Below are 23312 nucleotides of genomic sequence, written 5' to 3'. Positions count from 1 at the left end.
AGTCCGATTACGGCAACTACAGAGGAATCTCCCTGTTATCAGCCACTGGGAAAGTCGTCGCTAGAATCCTCCTCAACTTCAACAAATGGGAAAGCTGCCTCAGCACTAACACAAATGGCCAGGGAAGGAGCACCTAGGGTCTCACGCAGCACTCCAGCTTTATGCAGGGTGTCAACTCTTGGACTCTGTGGGTAGGGGACCTTTATGCAAGAGAGGTCCCCTACCCACAGAGTCCAGGAGGCCCTTCAGAAAGAACAATGTGGGAACACATCACGAAGGCCGTCACTGCCAGCAGTGTCACCCCCATCACCTGATTCCAGTGCTCAAGGTCAGTGAATGCATCTTCAAAAGCCGTCTCCTATCAACTGCATCACTAGCCTCACACATTGCTCAATGCACAACTCCCAATCACTCACCTACCAAGAATCTGCATCAATGACAAGGCACATCTCCCTTTCCTAACCTCATCATTGCCCCTTAGGGGAGACGGTGCAGGCCAATTTTGGCAAGGGCAGGTTAACCTGGCGTGCTTAGGACCCAGTGCTGAATTCAGCGCTAGGGTTGAAGTTCGCGTTGGTGACGTTAAGTCAGCGGTGCACACCGATTGAAGTCACCATGCTGCCATTTTTTCTTTCAGGTCGTTGCCAGTTACCAGCAGCGCAAAGGGGGAGAGGAATATGGCGGCCACCGCTGGACTCACCATCAGCTGGCGAAAGAGTGGCGCTCATTACCATTTCATGGCGCTACAAAGTGGTGCTCAATAGATGAATTTCTAGCCCCATGACTTCTTAGTGATTGCTGCAAGGAACAGGTCATCACTTAAATCTCTTTTATTTAACGCAGTGTACCTTTGATACCAGTGTCTTACCTCCTCCTACTCCGCCTTCAAATAAAGGAACAACCTTTCAATTGAATACCCATCCTAGAACATGACAACACATCAACCCTTTTTGCCCTACATAGCAATGCCAGTAATCATCACTTGGTTGAACATGCCAGCACCAAATAACTGCACCTTTCCTGTATGACTAACCTCCATGAATAACAAAGCAGTACAGACCGGTTGATTCCAGTCGGTGCCATACCACTGGCCCCTGGATCTGTGTCCCCACTGATTAGAGGGATGACTAATCTGATGGTAGTTCAGTCATTGAACCTTTTTTGACACTGGTCTGCGGTCTTTGGGTGAGAGAGTTGTCACTCAATGACATGGCACGAGTAACCTTTTTGGCACGTTTCCTGTCACTGACACCCAGCTCTCTCCAGTGTTCTTTTTCATCTTGCAGACTTTGCAGGTCAGACTTAGTGAAATGATGCCATCCTCCTTCATCTTCTCTGTCTCTGTGTTATGCCCTGCTGCCTTCTTTGCCTGCCTCTGCCAGGTTCTCTCGTGTTGGACTTTCTTGTGAAGTGGCACAAAAACAGTCAAGCTAGCTGACTGACTGACTGAGGCAAGCACTTTTGTTCTTTGCTTGCCTGCTGCTGCAATCTTCAATCAGAATGAGCATTTTTAAAGTCTGCACTCTAATTTCCATGCTCCCAGCAGATTACTCCCATTTTACACTGGTTTTATGTGAATCACTGCTCCAATCGATATGCAGATGACTAAGTTAGGAAATTCTGGTGTAAGTATCTCTCCAGAACATCAATGGGAGCAACTTATTTCCCATTGGCATAAAAGCAGTGCAACTCGCCATGTGAAATTTATTTGATTCTCAGAATTAGGTGTGAAACATAGAAACATAGAAAATAGGTGCAGGAGTAGGCCATTCAGCCCTTCGAGCCTGCACTGCCATTCAATGAGTTCATGGCTGAACATGCAACTTCAGTACCCCATTCCTGCTTTCTCGCCATACCTCTTGATCCCCCTAGTAGTAAGGACTACATCTAACTCCTTTTTGAATATATTTACTGAATTGGCCTCAACAACTTTCTGTGGTGGAGAATTCCACAGGTTCACCACTCTCTGGGTGAAGAAGTTTCTCCTCATCTCGGTCCTAAATGGCTTACCCCTTATCCTTAGACTGTGATCCCTGGTTCTGGACTTCCCCAACATTGGGAACATTCTTCCTGCATCTAACCTGTCTAAACCCGTCAGAATTTTAAACGTTTCTATGAGATCCCCTCTCATTCTTCTGAACTCCAGTGAATTCAAGCCCAGTTGATCCAGCCTTTCTTGATATGTCAGTCCCGCCATCCCGGGAATCAGTCTGGTGAACCTTCGCTGCACTCCCTCAATAGCAAGAATGTCCTTCCTCAAGTTACGAGACCAAAACTGTACACAATACTCCAGGTGTGGCCTCACCAAGGCCCTGTACAACTGTAGTAACACCTCCCTGCCCCTGTACTCAAATCCCCTCGCTATGAAGGCCAACATGCCATTTGCTTTCTTAACCGCCTGCTGTACCTGCATGCCAACCTTCAATGACTGATGTACCATGACACCCAGGTCTCGTTGCACCTCCCCTTTTCCTAATCTGTCACCATTCAGATAATAGTCTGTCTCTCTGTTTTTACCACCAAAGTGGATAACCTCACATTTATCCACTTTGGTGGTAAAAACAGAGAGGATGGAGTTGATAGAGAGAAACATCCAGGCAAAGATGCCCTATTTAAGCCATGCAGTTTGTGACAGCAGTGAACAGCTAACATGAACTAATTGAGATGAATAAGTCAGTTAAAGAGGATGCGCCTGTCCGTGGAGGTCATGGTTTGACTGCATGAAGCAGCGGTTTGAGTAAAAGATTTTGATCAGTTGACTTACAGCTCACAACTGACAAAACCAGCAGAACCTCATTTGGACCTGGGCAGCTATTGCTTCCTTAATGGAGGGCAGATTAACTGGTGACTGTCAGTGAATTTACAGAAAAATATTTCAACAATGCAGTAGGTTTTATACTTTTCATTATGCAATCTCACCTTTTAATTCACAAACCATTTTAAATCATAGATTATGTTTTTTTATAAAGAACAAATAGTTCACTCTCATGTCCTTGCTGTTTTTCATGTGGTTTCACTTGTTTTCTTTCTGCTGTTTCTGATTTGCTTCTCCAACTTGTGGAAATATAAATCCTATTATGTGGATGCCTGTGATACATCCTCTAAATGTCAGTCGGGAAGCAAAAACTGTCAGGATCACTTGAAACCAGCAGGAATGTAGGACCTTGTCAGATAATCATGCTGCGGCACTTAGAAAAAGTTGAAAGGTCTATTCCTCAGACTATTCCAGAAGAGGAAATGTGGCAGCTAGGGGCAACAATAAGAGGCCTGGAATGGGGAAAGCAGGGACAAAAAATGTTTTTTTTCTGTTCTCCTATCATTCATCCCATTGCTACTATTTGGGAACTCGACTACACTAGGTCAGGATTGCAGCAGGCAGTAAGTTTTCCCCAGCAGACTAGACACATTTGCAACAATTGGGTTTTAATGTCAGATTATAGTGATACTTCAAACCTGTTCCGCACAATTCCACTATACTAACCGCCACAATTTTCATAGTTTTTTTTGTTGTAAAAGCAACAATCTAGTTTTCAAAGCATCCGTTAGCCCTGATAAAATGAGCTGTGCCTGAGCTATGGTTTAGAATATGTTTTATTATAATATAATTAATTTTCAAAAGTCATAATTACAATTAATAGTTTCAGTTGTGTAAATGCTTTAACTGACCAAGGGTTTTATTATTTATTGAAGGAATTGTGGCGATGCATATTGAGACACTAGAAGCTGTTCATCGGGAAAGCAGGAGACTTCCACCAATACAGAAGGTAAATACAAATGTCCCTTTCAGATAGCATGTGGTTATCCCTATACTGCGAATTAAGAAGGAACTTAGACAAAAAAAGAAGCTTGCCAAAAAAATCTCTGGATCCAGGGTAGTTTATTCTGTAGTTAGTTGATCTTAACATCTGACACAGATAGTAATCAGAAAATATTTCCTTTCTTTGGCTATCTGGATCATTTACTTTTGTTTTCCTGTGCTGCCTTTCCCTCCTATTTTTATATATTAATTTTGTTCTCATTTCACTTGCTCCTTTGTTTTTGTTTTTTCATAATTACAGTAGTTTTATTTTGTCCTTGTGCTTCTTGAACTTCCTTATTCTTTGCTTTCTTCTTTTCTTTCAGATTGGTGCAAGTAAATAGGGCCCCGAGAGTAATCTGCACTTGTAATTAATCGCTACAGCACCACCTAGTGGTAAAAATCTGATAACACAACAACTGGTCTGTTGGACTGCAAAAGAATATCTTCTGCTAGCCAAGGTCCAAATATCAGGGTATCAGATCAGTGGAATTTTTGAAATGTTGCTGCAGGCCATATTAAATCCATTATTTTATGATCAAACCTTACTTACCATGTAAACTGTTTAAATCTAAAACTATTTTATTCATTGCAGTTTCAAATATCTTAAAGTAATTCTATGACACAAATCATGCTTAATGTTACATTTTTTCAACCTTAAACAAATCACTGGCTGAGCATACTGTATGTTTTATGTCGTCATACACCAATAATTGGTAAACATTATATTAGAAAAGCAACCAAGTATTGGTTGAAGTTCCAGTTTTATGGGCATGTTAAAGATTTGCTCTCTAGATGCAATGTCTCAAACACTGACACTGGATATCTTTACCACATTTTAAAAGTAATTCACATTATAATATTAGCTGAATGAACTTCTAATGTCTTATGGAAATGCCTGAGAAAACCCGATGAGATCAGATCCTTGCAAAACCATTTTTGATTTTGTTTAGATATATGACACAATAGCATAAGTCGCATCAAAATAGGGCTCATCTATCTCTTCTGCAAACAAAAAAAGGTATTCCAGACGTTTTTTCAATATGTCTTTAAGATAGCTTTTTAGTTTAATACGGCTCCACTGTATTCATGGGCTTGTATTACCACTGATTAGCACACTTTGTTAAAATAAATGCATTTAAAATGGCAGCATACCTTTCCTTTTAAATAAAAATTGGAGAACTTTTAAAAATGGAATAATGGTGACAGTACCCCCTAGCACAGATGACACTGTTGTGTTGTGGAATATTATGTGCCAAACCTAGGGAAGACTAAAAAGCTAAGCTGTGGCCTGAGCTTGTGCGGAAAAACTTTGGTTAGTGAGTGGCAGAAAAATAGAAGACACTGTAATGCAAAGAAAGAGGCAATTGAAATTAAAAGTTAAAAATGAACATGAAGAAAGACAAAAAAGAAAAGCTCAGCTCAGATCTGCAAGCTAAATACAAGAGGAAGTCCTGATTTTGTTGTGTTTTTATAATGTAAGTACATAAGGCAATCAGAGCAGTAAAACATTCTGGAGGGTTAGACTCCCTACTAGCCATCGTGAGTTCAAATTCTAGACCCAACTATCATTCATATTCAGGTTTCCCCTCGAAAGTTGAATTGCACCAATGCAGGTAGAGAGAGAGAACGGGGACAAACAAGTAAGCAAGTGGTCTGGTACCTTGGAACCATTATTCCACTTAACAGTTCTCTGTTTTTTGTTAAAGAGGGAAGATAGACTGCCATTTTAAAGACATTTTTTTAAAGGAGGGAGGATATGGTTCCTTGCAATGGGGTATCATCAGTTGCCAATGCAACCTGCTGCTTTTAGATAGCTGAGTTGGGATTTGCCACGCAAAAAGGAAAGGTGTGCAGAATAGCCATAACTGAGGAAACAGATTATGAACCATCACAAATATGTATTTCAAGAAGCTGCTCCTTGACGTAGAAAATTTCTGTTCCAAAAAATGTCAAGTTTGGAAAATGATGCAGAAACTCAAATTATTCAGTTTCATTTACTGGAAGATATAACAACTATAGTCGATGAGTAATTTATTTTATTCCCCTTCTATTATCAACCCTACAAGAGACAAACTTTCAAGGATTGAAATTCATCTGGAGTGTGATTAAACTGTTAAAGCCAGTTGTAAATAAAAGCTCTAAAGAAGCCTGAAAGAGAGCCGACATAGAATTTATGAAAAATTGCCGACTGTGAGGTCAGACACTAAAGCATGAACTAGAATTGTGGAAAGTGAAATTGTAGTTGTTAGATCCAGTGAGAGCTGAAAATATTTGGTGAGTAGGTGTGTGGAAAGAAGTTGGAACAATTTGAAGCGACTTTGTAGGGAGGTCAACCTGTACTCAACAGGATATGGCTAAACAAATAAAGACCACTATCTCTGAGTGATGGGAGATACTCAAATAATGGATGTCAAAGACTGATGGGAAATGGCTGAGAAAATGAAACTGCAAGGATATGACTGCAGAGAAGCAAATCGGTTCAGAAAGACTAGTCAGAATATTGCGCTATACAAGACCATCAAGAGAAGCTAAAAATACAGCAGTAAAGGCGGAGCTTTTCAACATCCTACTTGGGGCTATTCAGTAACACTCAGGTAATCTTCTGCATTCACAGATATGCTCCAGGTTCCCAGTTAGCCAATCAGCATGTGGTCACGAGCCAGAGCAGCAGCTAATCCATGGAATATTCATGTAACAAACAATATCTTCCCTGTAAACATCATACAAGCAAGCGAAGTTGACGTCGTATTTCAACTTACTGTAGTCCAAATAATGGTCCACATTCTAAATGTCATGTCATTAAGTGGAAACTTTTTCTCACTTTTAGGAGACTGATTGTGTTCCTCCAAAACAGTAGTGGGAGTTCACTGTGGATCCAGATGCAATTTCAGATGAGTCACTAGACATTATTTGTCATATTCCAATTCATGGGCTGCTAGAAACTTACTAATTTACCAACAATTCAGTGACAGAGCAGAAACAGTTGGAAAACGTGTTAGACTATATGGTCAGTTTGAAGGCAGCTGCACCAACTGATGGAATTTTCCCAGAACCCAGTTCTGTGCAGAAATGTCAACGTGTAATGGATGATGTGATTTGCAAACCTATTGTAAATAGAACTAAGCAAACTCTGATCAGCAAAATTTTGAGAAAATAATAGTTGTGTTGCAGAAAATATGGCAGTTCAAGAAATGATTGCCCCAGTTACACAAAGATACCAAAATAGTTATTATGCAAGAAATCTTAATAAATAGTGATACAAATGCTTCTGAACTATTGGAATGGAGCTCCCACATATCTTTATTTATAATTAAGATTTGTTGGACCTGATGGATGAGAGTTACTGAGTCTTCATTCAAAACCACTTGTAGTAAAGTTAACAGAAAAACCATTGAATGGATCGTAAAGACTTTCAATTGGCCTATGTTTTAAAAGACTTCATGGAACATTATACTAGTTGCTTCAGTTAACAATGCAGATCTAAAAAAAAAACACCTTCTTTTGAGTTTGGTGCAACTTTAATAAAGTGGTGAAAGCATCAGAAATAGCACGCGTGAACATTATGGAATCCGTCCGGAAATATACATCTATTAATGTTGCAAACTAGTATCCTTAATGTGGTGGAATTTATACTTCAGAAGGCACTGGCAACTGTCAGCTACAAAAGATTAGCCGGAGAAATCTTCATCCACTTAAGAACCTTGCATACTACTGTTTAGATCACGGATAACAGCTCGTTTAAAAACTGTTGCAACAAAGATCTCGAGCGGGACTTAGAAAATCACCAAAGCTTACTTATCTATATATGGTAGATTGAAGAGTATGATCATTCATATATTGGTGGGGAGGGGAATCTTAACTGGGATATATCTGTTTCAACTGAGTACCAAAGTACTAATTATATATACTTATTAAAATTAATATATCATGTATAACAGGCCTGCAAGATTGAATGTTGCAAATTCTATCCAGTCCTGCAATATAATGGAAGAATTGAACCTAACAAAAAAAAATAGGCTTAAACTATAATGAGATTTCACAGATGAACGAAATTGGATCACAGGACTAATAAATGCTAATCCAAAATTGGTCCTAATTGGTCAAATCCAAAATTGATTTGAATCATAAATATCTAGGTAGTTAAAGACTAATTAGGTATTTTTATGAATCTGTTGATGTAGTCACTCCTCAGCCTTGTTGTGCAACTGTTGAAGATATCACCTTCACATTTAGAGAAATAATGTCATGGGTAGTCCAGAGGAAGTACACAACCACTTGCAAATGAGGAAAAATCTCCAAGCCATTAACTCTCCGAATGGAAAGGAAATGGTACAGTTACACACCCTCACAACCCCACTCCCCAAAACAGACATCTATATATTTTTTTAATCATGTTTAAATAAAAAAGGAATAAAGGTCCTACACTGACCTGTAAACCAGATCACAGATGTGAAACAGTAAAGTGTTGAGAAACTCTGCATTTCTGCATGTGGGGAAAGGCTGGAAATGCAAACTTGTATATGGTTTTGCAGAAGACCTGGTGAAGCAGAAAAAGTGCAGAGATGCAAGACTATCCATCAGTAACGGAAAGGAAACTTGTATGGAGCAAATAAATTTGGGATTACAAATGAAAGTAAACGGTGGGGTAGAATGTTGTGCTGGAGGTGAAAAAACGAGCATTAAAATGGAAACAAAAGGTGAAGGAAAGTAGAGTCCCATTGAAAAGCAAAAATTGGGTTTTATTTTTGTTAAAAACAACATTTTAAAATTTAAATTAATTAAAAAAGTGAAATAGTGGTGAAATGGTTGGCTTGGCTCAACAGATGTAATGCCATATGTAATTGTGAAGAAGAGAACTAAATTTAAAAAATTGCTGTGAAAACTTAAAGGTTCAGGTCACCAGTTGGTCACTGGACTGAACATTGGCCTTAAAAAGAAGCCTGAAATACCTGGAATTGCTTACCAGCTACTTCTCGGACCATAAAGCAGTTACAGCCGGGTAACCTGACCAGGTTGTGCAGAAGACTCTGGGATTCTCACCACCTGTGTACGGTACACTGGCAGAATTGGCGAATCAACCTGGCGCTGAAGACCTACAGCCAAGGACTGCTGAGTAGGTACCACTACAATTTGTATCAAACTTCCTGCTTAAAAGGGTGAACATTTCCTATATTTGTTAAGAGCAACATATCTCTATTGTTGGTTCATTTTATCGTATAATTTTCCTGGTGAAAGTTTTGTATTAATGTCCATCAAATTGATGCTTGACGTATAAATTAAGTTCTCGAGCTACAGAAAACTCTTAATTGTAACCAAATGTATTAAACAAACCAAAATACGTTACTAACTAATCAAATATTTGTTTGCATCCTTATGTAAATCAACAAAAGGGATATGGTCTCTTGAAGTATGTTGTTTTATATACTCGTTACAGTTTACTTTCCCGTACATTTATAGCCCAAGATTCTGCGGCCAGCTTTACTACCTGGTGAAGAGTTTGTTGGTGAGGGATTGCGTGTTGTTCTGGACCCAGATGGTCGAGAGGAAGCATCAGGAGGAACACTGGGTGGACCCCACATTCTGCCTGCAGAGGGGGCCTTATTTCTAACCACATACAGAATTATTTTCAAGGGCACACCACACGATCACTTGGGTAGGATTTTTTTTTATAAATAATTTGCATTTATAACATTAAGAATTAAGCATATGCACTTAATTAGGAAATGAGGAATTTATGATACAGTGCAGCTTTTAGCCAGTAAGTTTATATTAAAAATAAACACTTGGCAGATTTTCACCAAATTTTTTGTGACTGGGATGATTTTGTAATTGTAGATTAACAATTGAAAAACAGGACAATGTTTGGAAGATACACCTCATTCATCCTTTGGGGTTGTGGATTAAATGTTACCCGTGCCACATGTTGAATTGTTTTCTGGTGTCCCACCACTTACAAATTGGTTATTCTATTCATACCTCACATTTGTGTGGTACAGAAATATTTAATTTTACAGTTAAAAATCAGTGTAGACAGTCATCTTTTCAACATTACTGCTACATTGCAAAATAACTAACTGAAAGCTTTCATACAACGCATCTGGTTTAAGCTCAGAACCATCCACACTTACCATACTGGTATCTGTAACCATTGATTTGACAGACTAGTTTCCTTGGCTATAACACCTTTTATCTCCACAGCCAGAAAATGTTTCAAAGAACTGTAGATAAATATAAATAAATTACGTCCTGAGAATCAAGTCCCCTGACATGGAGTGAAGAAGTAATTCTGTTTCAAAGAATGCAAACAGGCTGCCTCCTGACACTTCAATAATCACTCAACATCCCACATTGAAGTTTATATATGGCACTGTGTCATCTATCATAGATTTTGAAAGCATAGACCATTAATGTTTGGGATTGCCTATTCTCTGAATTTAAAACTGCGGCTTTATTAGCAGACAGCCTTTCAAAAATACTGTCACGTCATTATGTTTATGCACAGTAAATTTTACCTGAATGTAGAATGATTACTGTGCCAGAATGCTACAGCATGTTTGCAATCTCTGGAATAAAGTCATTTCAAATTCATGTAATGAATTAGGAAAGAATATAACTTGCATTTATCAGTTTTGTTGTTTATTTTTTAATGTTATGGAGGGAGTACTGAATATATACGAAGGTGAAAATATTTGCATTCAGAGTTTCCAGTGTGTTCATTACAAGTTATTTTGTTTATGTATTTTGTACAGTGGGTGAACAAACAGTAGTTCGGAGTTTTCCCATTGCATCAATGACAAAGGAAAAAAAGATCAGCATACAAAACCAGCTCCAACAAAATATCCAAGAGGGACTACAGATTCGATCAGCAACCTTTCAGGTATCCTTCGTCCATAGATTTGTTCCAGACTAATTGACGTTAAATTTTTGCAAAGTAGTGCACAGTTTTTATTTTTCTATCTAATCCATATGAATGGTCTACGACCAGGGCAGCAAAACATTTTTCCTATTTTCTGTTACAGCTAATTAAAGTAGCATTTGATGAAGAAGTGAACTCTGAGATGGTGGAGATCTTCAAGAAGCATATAGTGAAGTTTCGGTATCCACAGACAGTCTTCAGCACTTTTGCCTTTGCTGCAGGTCAGAATGCACCACAGATAATTTTGCCAAAGCAGAAGGAAAAAAACACTTCTTTTCGGTAAGTGTGAGAGTAGATGGTACTGGCCATCAAGTAATAATTAAGGCCCGATGTTGCTGTTGAAAACACGGCTTTAATGCTAGTCCATACTTTTTGTGGTTATGGTTAGGATTGGCTAGAATATAAATAGTAGTAAAGAAACAGTTGATTTGTTCTTCTGCACTTAGTAATGGGAGCTGTTGTTCTACACTTTGCATTATATTTGGAAGCTGTACTAATTTAAAACAAATCAGAATGGGAAAAATTAGAAAACTATTTTCATTGTAAGCTGAAAATCTATATAATTGTTGTTACCATTGATATTCAGTATAGCAGTCAAATACTGCATTTAAGTATTGCCAGACCGCAATTTCTTTAAAATGTATGTCTTATACAAAGTGCATTTTAATATAAGGTTGTCAGTGATTGAGGGAATTTTAATAAAGCTACAAAACTAGTGCAATTACAGCATGCCAAAGCATGGTCAAGCTGTTCCATAGAATCATAGAAATTTATGGCACAGAAGTGGGCCATTCGGCCCAACGTGTCTGTGCTGGCCAAAAAAGAGCTATCCAGCCTAATCCCACTTTCCAGCTCTTGTTCCGTAGTAGTACATAGATTTCAGCACTTTACGTGCATATCCAAGTACTTTTTAAATACAATTAAGGTTTCTGCCTCTACCACTCTTTCAGGCATTGAGTTCCAGACCCCCAACATCCTCAGCTCCCCTCTAATCCTTCTACCAATTACTTTAAATCTATGCCCCTTGGTTATTGATCTCTCTGCTAATGGAAATAGGTCCTTCCTATCGACTCTATCTAGGCCCCTCGTCCGTTTATACATCTCAATTAGGTCTCCCCTCAGCCTCCTCTGTTCCAAAGAAAACAATCCCAGTCTATCCAATCTTTCCTCATCGTTAAAACCTCTGGATGCAGGTCAGATCCCTAACTGTACTGGGTTCAAAATCTTGGCTCTACTACTGTGGAGTGTCAGGTGGAGACCAGTGCTTGCCCAGCGGAGGAGGGGAAATAAACCAGGCTTGTCACTGTTCCACTTGCATTAGCCTTCCAGTGGTCAGCACAAGAGCAACTTTGCAGCAATCTGGAAGTTGCAGGAGTTGCTTGGTGACTAAAAAAGGGGGAAATCAGAAAAAGATAGATGGTAACCAGAGAGATTGTTAGTGTTTTCAGCAAATGTATGTTAGCAAAAAATAAATTGAAACCACATATTTGAAATGATCACACAATGAATAACCTTGACAATAATAAACAAGGTTCTTTTATTGAGAGTTTTGTAATCCCAAGGACTTAGTAAGAATAATAAAATAAGTGCTGGTGTGTTGAAACCTGGAAAGATTCGATTAAATTCATTGCTTAAATTAGATTAGTTATGATAAATGTTCTTAACCTTTTGAGAATTATTTTCCAATGCAGCCTACAATTCTTTCTTAGCATCTGCTCCTATTTAGACCAGTGAAAGCTTCTGAAGCTGACTAAAAAATCTTGCATTTATTTTGTATTTTACAACCATCCTTACCTCAGTTATGTGAATTATGTGCATCAAATAGATTGCCAAGTAATGACTGAGGCAGGAAAATAAATGGGTAAACTAACTTATGCCAGCTTGCATCAATCTGTCTCTACCACAGAGTGGTATTGATACTTACCCTAGAAAAGGCTATAGCTCAGACTGTTGCCCTTCTGGTGCAAAAGTGGCACCGCTGGAGATAAAATCAGAAAGAGCAACAAACTCTTGCATGCCTTGTGCATATAAAATAACTAGAGCTGTTTGAGGCATTTAGTACTAAGATCAAAGTTCTGCTTTGGTTTTATAGTCAGTTGCCTTATCTGCATCGATGTAGAAAGTGCTGCTGTAGTTTTTATTGTAACAATGTCCAAAATTAGATAACATTGCACTTAAAATTAGGCTGAAATGAAGTATTTCCTACTGAATACTTTGAAGTTTTTGAGGTCTGGTTGGAGATTTTTCAAGGTTAAAATTATATTTGTCCTAGAACTGGGAAAAACTGAGTACTTTAAAATATATTTACTAAAGTTCTCCAAAATGATTTCTAGCACCCTTTCCAAGAATATTGTAAAAAGTGCGAAGAAGGCTGGAAAAATGACCATTGGCCGTCAGTATACAGTGAAAAAGAAACCAATTGTTTTGCCAATAGATGAAAGAGGCAATCGATCGGGCTGGAATGAGGAGGATGATGTTTCAGGTAAGCTTAGATATTCAGATCTGTATGGAATTCAAGGTGGTTATTTAATGGATAATTTTTAAGTTTTGCTCACAAGTGCAGGACCAATTGTGGTTGGTCTGTTGCTGTATTGGTCGCTGCAAAATACTGGGGTGTGAACAAGCCTAATAGCACATTATACGAATGGATCCTTCAATGCAGCCCATGTCATTCCATTGCAAAACTGGCTTATTTGCTCAACATTCTGGAGGAGGTCTTGAACTCTCAACTTTCTAACTGAGGCGAGATGCTACCACTGAGCCAAGGCTGAGCCCTTATCATCTTGATGGGAGAAATAGCAATGTGTGAGGAGGACACACAAAATCTGCAAAAGGACATAGACAGGCTAAATGAGTGGCAAAAATTTGGCAGATGGAGTATAATGTTGGAAAGTGTGAGGTCATGCACTTTGGCAGAAAAAAATCAAGTTATTATTTAAATGGAGAAAAATTGCAAAGTGCTGCAGTACAGCGGGACCTGGGGGTACTTGTGCATGAAACACAAAAGATTAGTATGCAGGTACAGCAAGTGATCAGGAAGGCCAAAGGAATCTTGGCCTTTATTGCAAAGGGGATGGAGTATAAAAGCAGGGAAGTCTTGCTACAGTTGTACAGGGTATTGGTGAGGCCACATCTGGAATACTGCATGCAGTTTTGGTTTCCATATTTACGAAAGGATATACTTGCTTTGGAGGCAGTTCAGAGAAGGTTCACTAGGTTGATTCCAGAGATGAGAGGGTTGACTTATGAGGAAAGGTTGAGTAGGTTGGGCCTCTACTCATTGGAATTCAGAAGAATGAGAGGTGATTTTATCGAAACGTATAAGATTATGAGGGGGCTTGACCAGGTGGATGCCGAGAGGATGTTTCCACTGATGGGGAAGAGGGCACGATCTTAGAATAAGGGGCCGCCCATTTAAAACTGAGATGAGGAGAAAATTCTTCTCTGTGGGTTGTAAATGTGTGGAATTTGCTGCCTCAGAGCTGTGGAAGCTGGGATATTGAATACATTTAAGACAGAAATGGACAGTTTCTTAAACGATAAGGGAATAAGGGGTTATGGAGAGTGGGCAGGGAAGTGGACCAGAGTCCATGATCGGATCAGCCATGATCTTATTAAATGGTGGAGCAGGCTCGAGGGGCTGTATGGCCTACTCCTGCTCCTATTTCCTATGTTCTTATCTTGCTCCTCCATTCCCCCTTCCCCTCGTTGCTGTGCTGGATCTGCAAGAAAGAAGGGATAGAAGAATAGATGAGCATAACTCCTTGGGAATAATAAGACCAAGGAGGAGGTTGGAAGCTTGGAGCTATGTTCTGCTTCATAGCAATGCTACGATGACTGTATAGATGTATATACACTAACTTGGAGCCAGCACTGTGTCCTGCAACCTTGCCATCGCCCACAACACAAGCAGAGCACCTCCCCATAAATTCCATGGCCTGCTTCTTGTAAGGGGTGAACTACTTGATGTCAGGAATAGCCCTTCCAGTGCCCTGCCTCTCATAAATTGAACACAAGTTTTGGTAATGTGAATGGTTAGTGGGTTAGCAAGTGACACTGAGTTTAGATGGGAGCAGGACGTTGCAAAAGGACATGAACAGATTTAGTGAGTGGACAAAGTATGGCAAATGGAGTTCAAAGTGTGGAAATGTGAGGCCATCCACTTTGGACCCAAGAAAGATAAATTGGAGTATATTCTAAATGATGAAAAACTAGGAACTGCAGAGGAACAAAGAGATTTGTAGTCATACGAGCTAGAATTTCGATTGTCGATGAAACAGTAGTTTAACGGCAAAATTACCATTTTTGTTGCGCTACCGTTTTTAGGCCTAAATGTTGGCCTTTACTTCTGCAGTAAACTCAGTGTTGCCACGAGGCTTCGCGGCGAGTTTCGGCAACTTTAATCCGAGGCCGGTAGTGCTGCGAGAGAGACCTTGGGAGGGGGAAATCAAAAATAAATTGCAAAAAAACATTCACAAAACCCTTGCTTACTAAATCGCGGATAAATAATTTAAAAATAAAAACTTTAGCTTACCTTTATTGCAGCTCTTCATACTTACCGCTGCTGGCAGGGCTACACCGCAGGTTTGACCCTGTCGGAATTGTGGGCATGGCAAAGAGTGCCAAAATTACGACGGTAACGTAATCTGCGGCGTTTCACGTCGGCACACCTCTCCCTGGCGGTACGTGGAAGCGCCGCCGCAAAAAGGTGCCCAAAAATCCCGCCGACCGGGTTTTCACCACGGAGGGTCAAATCGTGGTGAACACCAGGTCCCAAAGTCGGCGAAATTCTAGCCCCAAGTACACAAACCGTTGAAAGCCAATAGACAGGTACAAAAAGCAAATAGAAAGGCTAATGGAGTTATGGCCTTTATCTCAAGGTGGCTGGATTACAAAAAGGAGGAAGTTACGTTTCAGTTGTATAGAACTTTAGTCTTTTTTCCCATCTGGAACACTGCGTTCAGTTGTGGGGAGCTGGTACAGCTTCACCAGAATATTACTGGAGCTTAGAGGGTAAATTTTGAGGACAGGTTGCATAAACTTGGCTTGTATTTCCTCGAGTATAGAAAATTGAGCTGTTTAAAATGTTGGATTTAATAGGTTAGTTACAATGGGCCCAAGTTTCGGCCTCAGTTGCTCCTGATTTTTTGGAGCAACTGGTGTAGAATGGAGTATCTTAGAAATTCAAATTCTCGGCATATAGTTTGCTCCAGTTCTAGTCAGTTAGAACAGTTTCACTTTGGAACAGAATTTTTTTTTCAAAAGGGGGCGTGTCCGGCCACTTATGCCTGTTTTCAAAGTTTCGGCAGTGAAAACTTACTCCAAACTAACTTAGAATGGAGTAAGTGAAGATTTTTGTACGCTCGAAAAAATCTTGTCTACACTTTAGAAAATCAGGCATATGGAATGGCGGGGGGTGGGGGGGGTTTAAAGGGAAGTTTACAAACATTAAACACTTCAGTTTTACAAATAAAGAGCCATCATCAATAATAAATGATAAAAACATCAATAAATCAACCAATAAATCAATCAAAAAAAATTAATAAGAAATAATTATTTTTTTTAAATCAATAAATAAAACATTTTCTACTTACCGACTGCAGCACCAGGAGCCCTCCAACAGCATGCTGGGATGCCCCCCCCCCCCCCCCCAGTGTGTCTCTGTCAGTGTCTCTATCTCTCTGTCTGTGTGTGTCTCTCACTCTCTGTCTGTGTTTCTGACAGCGAGAGAGGGGGGGGGGGCAGGGGGAGGGGAGGGAGGGAGACGGGGGGGGGAAGGGGAAGGGGGGGAGGAGGAGAAGAAGGGGGGGAGGAGAAGGGGGGGAAGGAGGAGAAGGGGGGGGGGGGGAAGGGGGAGGGAGGCTGAACGGGCCGGGCCCGTCCCCAGCACCAGATTTACAGGTAGGTGGTGTCGGGTCTGGGGTCGGGTCCGGGGGGCGGAGGGAGATCGGGTCGGGTCCGGTCCGGTCCCGGGGGGGCGGCGGTCGGGAGCACGAGTCGGGGGGGGGGGGGGGGAGGAGGGAGGCCGGGTTGGTTTGGGGAGGGAGGGAGCGCGGTTCGGTTCGGGGGGGGTGGTGGTGGCAGAGGGAGGTCGGGTCGGTTGGGGGCTGGGGGAGGGAGGTCAGGTTGGGTTGGGTCCGGTCCGGGTTGGGGGGGGAGGGGGGGTCGAGAGCGCGGGTCAGGTCGGGGGGGGTGGTGGGAGGGAGGTCGATTCGGGTCGGGGGAGGGAAGGAGGGAGGTCAGGTCGGGTGGAGGGGTGGGGGAGCGGGAGTCGAGTCGGGTCAGGAGGAAGCAGGAGCTGGGCATGGGAGGCGGCCTTATGCACGCAGCCTCAGTGAGGCCGTGAGGCCATTCGGCCAGGGCTAGGGGCTGCGTGCTTTGGGCCCCTCCCACACAGTTTTGGGCGCCTGGAGCTACTGCACATGCGCGCCCACTGTAGCGCGCATGTGCAGAGGTCCCGGCACTGTTTTCAGTGCAGGGACCTAGCTCTGCCCCCTACAGCTCGTGCTGCGCCACGCCCGGCTCCAGAGGACCTGCAGGGAGCCGGAGAATTTGTAAATTCTTTTTGGTGCACTTTGTGGCACGAAAAACGGGCGTCCAGGTCGGGGCTGCGCCGTTCTAGGCGCCGCCCGAAACTTGGGCCCAAAGAAACTATTTCCTCTGGTGGTGGAATCAAGTACAAGCAGACATAATTTTAAATCTCCCATCTCTCATAATTACCCATCAGTTCCATCAACCCACTTGAATAATAGGCAAATCCTTAGTGTATTCTTTCTGGTAACTCGGTGATCCACCATGAGGTACACAGGGTGTCAAAACCAAGTGCAGTATTTAAGTCAAGCGAGGTGATAGGATGGGACAGTGGATAATTGGACCCGGGGGGGGGGGGGGAGGGAGTGGGAGGGAGAGGAAGGGAGAGAGGCAATGGAGGTGGATGGAGAGGAATAGAGGGAGTAGGAACAGGAACGGGATATGAGGTAGCTAAGTTAACGAAGACATAGAAGCTTTCAGCAAGGAGGGGTCGTTCTGCAATTTCATCTCAGTAGTGAGGGGTAGCTATGTTGTCAATTATCAGAGGCAGTATTTTTATTAAAATGATGCAACATAAAAATTAATGGCTCAAAATTTCCTGTCGAGTAACAGTGATACTAATTACATTTTCCATTATTTATGCGCATATTCCACAGCAACTTCAGGCAAGGATAGATGTGTGATTAAACATGGAAATCGAAAAGTTGTTGCCGGAGATGCGCCACTCTGCCGTTAGCTTCGTGAAAATGGCATCTCGTTGTCTGGCACCTCATTCAAATGCATTGAGCGGCATGAAGTTCCTTTTTAAAAAAAAAAAATTTAATTACGTTTTTTTATCTTTTTCTTTCTGTCCCTTTTCTTTCCCTTAATCCAATCTGTCTTTGCCTCTCTCTCTTTCTGTTCCTGATTTGACATTGAATTCATCATTCAAACTCAAACCACCTCCTCAGTCCTTGCGCTGTTAATTTCACAATGCTTCACTCTGATTGGTTGAGGAGATACACAGTTGCTTATCGTGGCCACTCAGATCAAAGATGGCCTGTCGAGGGGCCGTTTCCATCTCCTCCTTCCACCAATTTGCACCATAAAATGTCTTTGACATTAAACGGGCAAAGGCAAGTCTAACTAACAGCGGGTGCCATTTGTTGCCCTGCCACACGAAATTTTGGGCCATTGTTTTCCCATCAAAAAGTTCAAATAGAGCAATTCAAAGCCTTGTAACAGCAACAAGGACCTCATTTTTGTTTTTTTAGAGCCAGGCAATGTTGCTTGTTGTGACATGAGATAAGGGAGATAATGGCCTGGATTTTGCGGTAAAAGTAACGATAAGGCTATCAGCGCTTACCGTTATTAAAGTGCAAATAGGACAGCATCTTCCAGAGACCACACGTGCGCAGTTAAACGCAGAAATAATTAAGTTACTGCCCAAGTTGTCCTGCTCTTCCAGAAGCTGTGCTATATTGATATCTAGCTGAGAGACTTGGCAAGGAAAGACATGGAACAGCGTGAAGTAGCTGTACTTGCGTGAAGTTAGGTCTTTTCCATTCCAGTGTATAACTTTACTGCCAAACAACCTCTCGCACTGAAAATTAACTTTTATGTGTGGAGTCTCATTCCTTCAGATTTTAATTATTGCTGGAGATTTGAAAAAATTAAAATAATGTTTTAACTTTTACTTTCGGTCTCTTTTATAAGAACATAACATAAGAACATAAGAAATAGGAACAGGAGTAGGCCATATGGCCCCTCGAGCCTGCTGTGCCATTTAATAAGATCATGGCTGATGTGATCACAGATTCAGCTCCACTTCCCCATCCGCTCCCCATAACCCCTTATCCCTTATCGTTTAAGAAACTGTCTATTTCTGTCTTAAATTTATTCAATGTCCCAGCTTCCACAGCTCTCTGAGGCAGCAAATTCCACAGATTAACAACTCTCTGAGAGAAGAACTTTCTTCTCATCTCTGTTTTAAATGGGCGGCCCCTTATTCTAAGATCATGCCCTCTAGCTCTATCTCCCCCATCAGTGGAAACATCCTCTCTGCATCCACTTTGGCAAGCCTCCTCATAATCTCTTATACGTTTCGATAAGATCACCTCTCATTCTTCTGAATTCCAATGAGTAGAGGGCCAACCCACTCAACCTTTCCTCATAAGTCAACCCCCTCATCCCCGGAATCAACCTTGTGAACCTTCTCTGAACTGCCTTCAAAGCAAGTATATATGTTCGTAAATATGGAAATCAAAACTGCACACAGTATTCCAGGTGTGGCCTCACCAATATCTTTTATAGCTGTAGCAAGAATTCCCTGTTTTTTTATACTCCATCCCCTTTGCAATAAAGGCCAAGGTACTATTGGCCTTCCTGATCACTTGCTGTAACTGCATACTATCCTTTCGTGTTTCATGCACAAGTACCCCCAGGTCCCGCTCTACTGCGGCACTTTGCAATCTTTCTCCATTTAAATAATAACTTGCTCTGTGATTTTTGTCTGCCAAAGTGCATGACCTCACACTTTCCAACATTATACTCCATCTGCCAAATTTTTGCCCACTCACTTAGCCTGTCTATGTCCTTTTGCAGATTTTTTGTGTCCTCCTCACACTTTGCTATTCCTCCCATCTTTATATCGTCAGCAAACTTGGCTATGTTACACTCAGTCTCTTCTTCCAAGTTGTTTATCTCACTCTCTTAATCCCATCTTTCTTTCCCTCTCTTTATTTTGCTTTCTGTTCATGATTTGGCATTGAATTAAATATTCTAACTTAAACTTCCTGGCTCGGACACTGTTCAGCTCAGTATCAATTCTTCAATTTGATTGGTTAAGGAGCTGCACAGTTTCTTGGCCTGTTCAGATAGGTCCCAGATCCCCTGTGGAGGGTGCTGCATCAAAAAGGCTTTCTTATCACAGCAAGTTCCAGTATCACATCCCACAGAAAGTCTCTAAGTGTAGTGAACGGCTGTTCGTTCACCGATGGACGCAAAATCCGGCCCATTGTAGCCAAGTTCCAGAACTGCATGAGTCTCTGAGAAAGTTTGTGATAACAGGCCCATTTTTAATCTATCTAAATACTAGCATTTGGAATATATATTCCGCTTCAAAGAGTTGAAAAGAGCATTTTGAACAATGCCACAGAACAAATATACTAGGTTAAATATCGAACCACAAATATTGCAAGATATTATTTCACAGCGTTGGGTTCTGTGCTTTGGAAATCTTCATTGTTCTGCATGCCAAAAACAACTTCCTGATGCAATAAAATTCAGCTTCAATGCAGAAATTGTTTTCCTCACCTCCCAAAATGGAACAGTTTACTCTTTTTTGCGAAGCTTAATTCCATCAAAATAATCCTGGACCAGTGATTAGGTTAACTTCATGTTGGGCCAGGTACAGTTAAAAGAAATATGGAAGTGAGCAAAAATGGCTTGTAGCCATCCCAATTTCTTCAAATACTATGTACATCTTTGGTAAATGGAATAAGTTTCTTGATCTTATTACATTTATTGAGGGAAGGTACACATCAGGACTGATCACTGTCCCTGCATTCACTCTTTCCACTTTTGGGTCCAGGAAATTCTTGTGCAGCTATTTCACACTTTCTTCATTGGCTCACTTCCTATCTTAGAGTTTGCTCATTAGCTTGCATTGTTTGTCAGTTCTTTTGTATAATTGGGCACTCCGGGTCCCTTCGGTCAGCCGGCCCGGCCCAACAACGCACTCCGGGCCCCTTCAGCCAGCCGGCCCAGCCTTGCACTCCAGGTCCCTTCGGCCAGAGGGCCTGGCCCAGCCTCGCACTCCGGGTCCAACGATGGGCTGTACCTGCCCTTGGTCGCTAGCGGTGAACACTAACTTTGAAACAACTTGATTTACATTTTAGACTTTTTAAATCAACTCTTAATCTATTTATTAAACCTTCAATCAACCTGTGTAACTTTTTTCTTCTTAAATAATTTGGAAATACTTTTAAACTCTTAAACATTTAAAACAACTTGGAAACTTTTGGGGAAATTTTTAACCTTGGAAGAAACTCTCCAAAACATCCCTCGGAACCCCAGCAGACAGCTGACCTTCCTAATGCCTGCCCCCCAACCAAGCCTCGAACCATCTACCATCAAGGGCGCTACTGAGCGCCGAGCTTGCGGCTAACGCCCTGCCATAAGCAATTAGACTTTTACAGCAGTGCCTGGTCTCCAGACATCTTGGACCCCCTTGATACTGGACCAAGACCTTGCTCAGCTAAGCCCGTGTGGTTGCCAGTGTGCAGCAGCCACCCCACGTTAAAAGAACTCACGCACAGGCATCTTCCACTTCGTTAACATGAAGTTCGGGACCTAGAACATCAGGACCCTCATGGACAACTCCAACAGCAACCGGCCGGAACGCCGCACCGCCATAGTTGCCCGGGAACTTAGATGTTTTGAATTCGACTTCACCGCCCTAAGCGAGACCCGGCGGGCAGGGGAAGGCCAGCTCAAGGAACATGGTGGTAGTTACACCTTTTTCTGGAAAGGAAAACCAGAGGAAGAACGCCGTCTTCATGGCGTTGGCTTCGCCGTCAAAAATGAACTGGTCGAGCGCCTCAAAGACTCCCCCTGCGGAGTTAACGAATACCTCATGATTCTTCGCCTTACCCTATCCTGGAACCAATGCGCCACAGTCATCAGTGCGTACGCCCCAACACTCGATGCAACGGATGAGGCTAAAGAGGGTTTTTATTCCAACTTCGAGACATACCTGTCCCACGTCCCCACGGGTGACAAATTGATCCTCCTAGGTGACTTTAATGCCATGGTCGGCAAAGACACAGCCCTCTGGAGAGGCGTGATTGGCAGAGAGGGGGTAGGGAAAGCCAACTCCGGTACCCTACTCCTGACAATGTTAGAACATGAATTCCTCATCACCAGCACCCTGTTCTGCCAGAGGGACAAATACAAGGCATCGTGGCAACACCCTCGCTCCAAACACTGGCACCTGCTCGACTACATCATCATCCGAGCCAGGGATCACAAGGATGTGCGCATCACCCGCGCCATGACAGGAGCTGACGACTGCTGGACGGACCAGCACCTAATCCGATCCATCATCGCTATTAACATAGCCCCAAAGCAGAGGGGACAACAGAAGCATTGCACAAAAAAGTTAATGCCGGGGTACTTAAAGACCCAGCGAAGAGAGCCCTATATAGCCAGCGCCTCACAGCTAATCTGGCGTGCCTTGATGACCCTGAGATACTGAATGCCCACAGCACTTGATCTGCTCTCCGGGCCTCCATAATCAGTGCCTGTGAAGAGACACTTGGTTACTCAACCAGAAAACACTAGGACTGACTTGATGAAAATGATCAGGAGATCCAAGATCTAATAGATTGTAAGCACAGAGCATTTCTGAGCCTCAAGCAACAACCCAACTCGGGAGCTGCAAAGCAATGTTACAGACGGCTCAAGGCTGAGGTCCAACAAAAACCCGGGACCTAAAGAACAGGTGGTGGATGGAGAAAGCACAGGAGATACAACAACTTGCCGACAGCCACGATATACGAGGATTCTTCATTGCAGTCAAGGCCACCTACAGTCCAAACTCCTAATGCCCCACCTCACTCCTGGCCAAGAACGGGGAAACACTCATCAAGGACACCGAGGCTGTCTAGGCCCACTGGAAGGAACACTTTGAAGATCTCCTCAGTCGAGACTCTGCCTTTGACTCGAGTGTTCTCCACTCCATCTCGCAGCATGCAACCCGCCACCACCTCAGTGAAACCCCAACGCTGCACGAGGTAGGCAAAGCCATAAAACAGCTCAAGAATAACAAAGCTACGGGTACGGATGGAATTCCATCTGAGGCGCTAAAGTATGGCTGTTGGCGCGGATGCATGACCTCATCTCTCTCATTTGGAGGGAGGAGAGCATGCCGGGAGATCTCAGAGATGCAGTGATCGTGATCATCTTTAAAAAGGGGGACAAGTCCGACTGCGGCAACTACTATCAGCTACTGGGAAGGGTTGTCGCTAGAGTTCTCCTCAACCGTGGCCTGTGGCCGAGGAGCTCCTCCCGGAATCACAGTGCGGA

The 23312-nt window shown here is 42.2% G+C and overlaps 1 protein-coding gene across 1 annotated transcript in view; it reads left to right on the top strand.

Moving 5' to 3' along the window:
* sbf2 (SET binding factor 2) overlaps positions 1-23312 on the top strand; it is a 715543-nt gene that overhangs the window by 597344 nt on the left and 94887 nt on the right. The window contains exons 22-26 of the mRNA XM_070898748.1: positions 3691-3764; positions 9257-9452; positions 10549-10676; positions 10819-10994; positions 13049-13197. Coding sequence (XP_070754849.1) covers positions 3691-3764; positions 9257-9452; positions 10549-10676; positions 10819-10994; positions 13049-13197 — 723 coding nt within the window. The remainder of the gene's footprint in view (positions 1-3690; positions 3765-9256; positions 9453-10548; positions 10677-10818; positions 10995-13048; positions 13198-23312) is intronic.

This window comes from Pristiophorus japonicus, chromosome 14, assembly GCF_044704955.1.
Source record: "Pristiophorus japonicus isolate sPriJap1 chromosome 14, sPriJap1.hap1, whole genome shotgun sequence".
In the NCBI taxonomy this organism is placed as follows: domain Eukaryota; kingdom Metazoa; phylum Chordata; class Chondrichthyes; family Pristiophoridae; genus Pristiophorus; species Pristiophorus japonicus.
The sequence above is the reverse complement of the archived record's forward strand: the minus strand, read 5'-3'. Positions and strand labels throughout refer to the sequence as shown.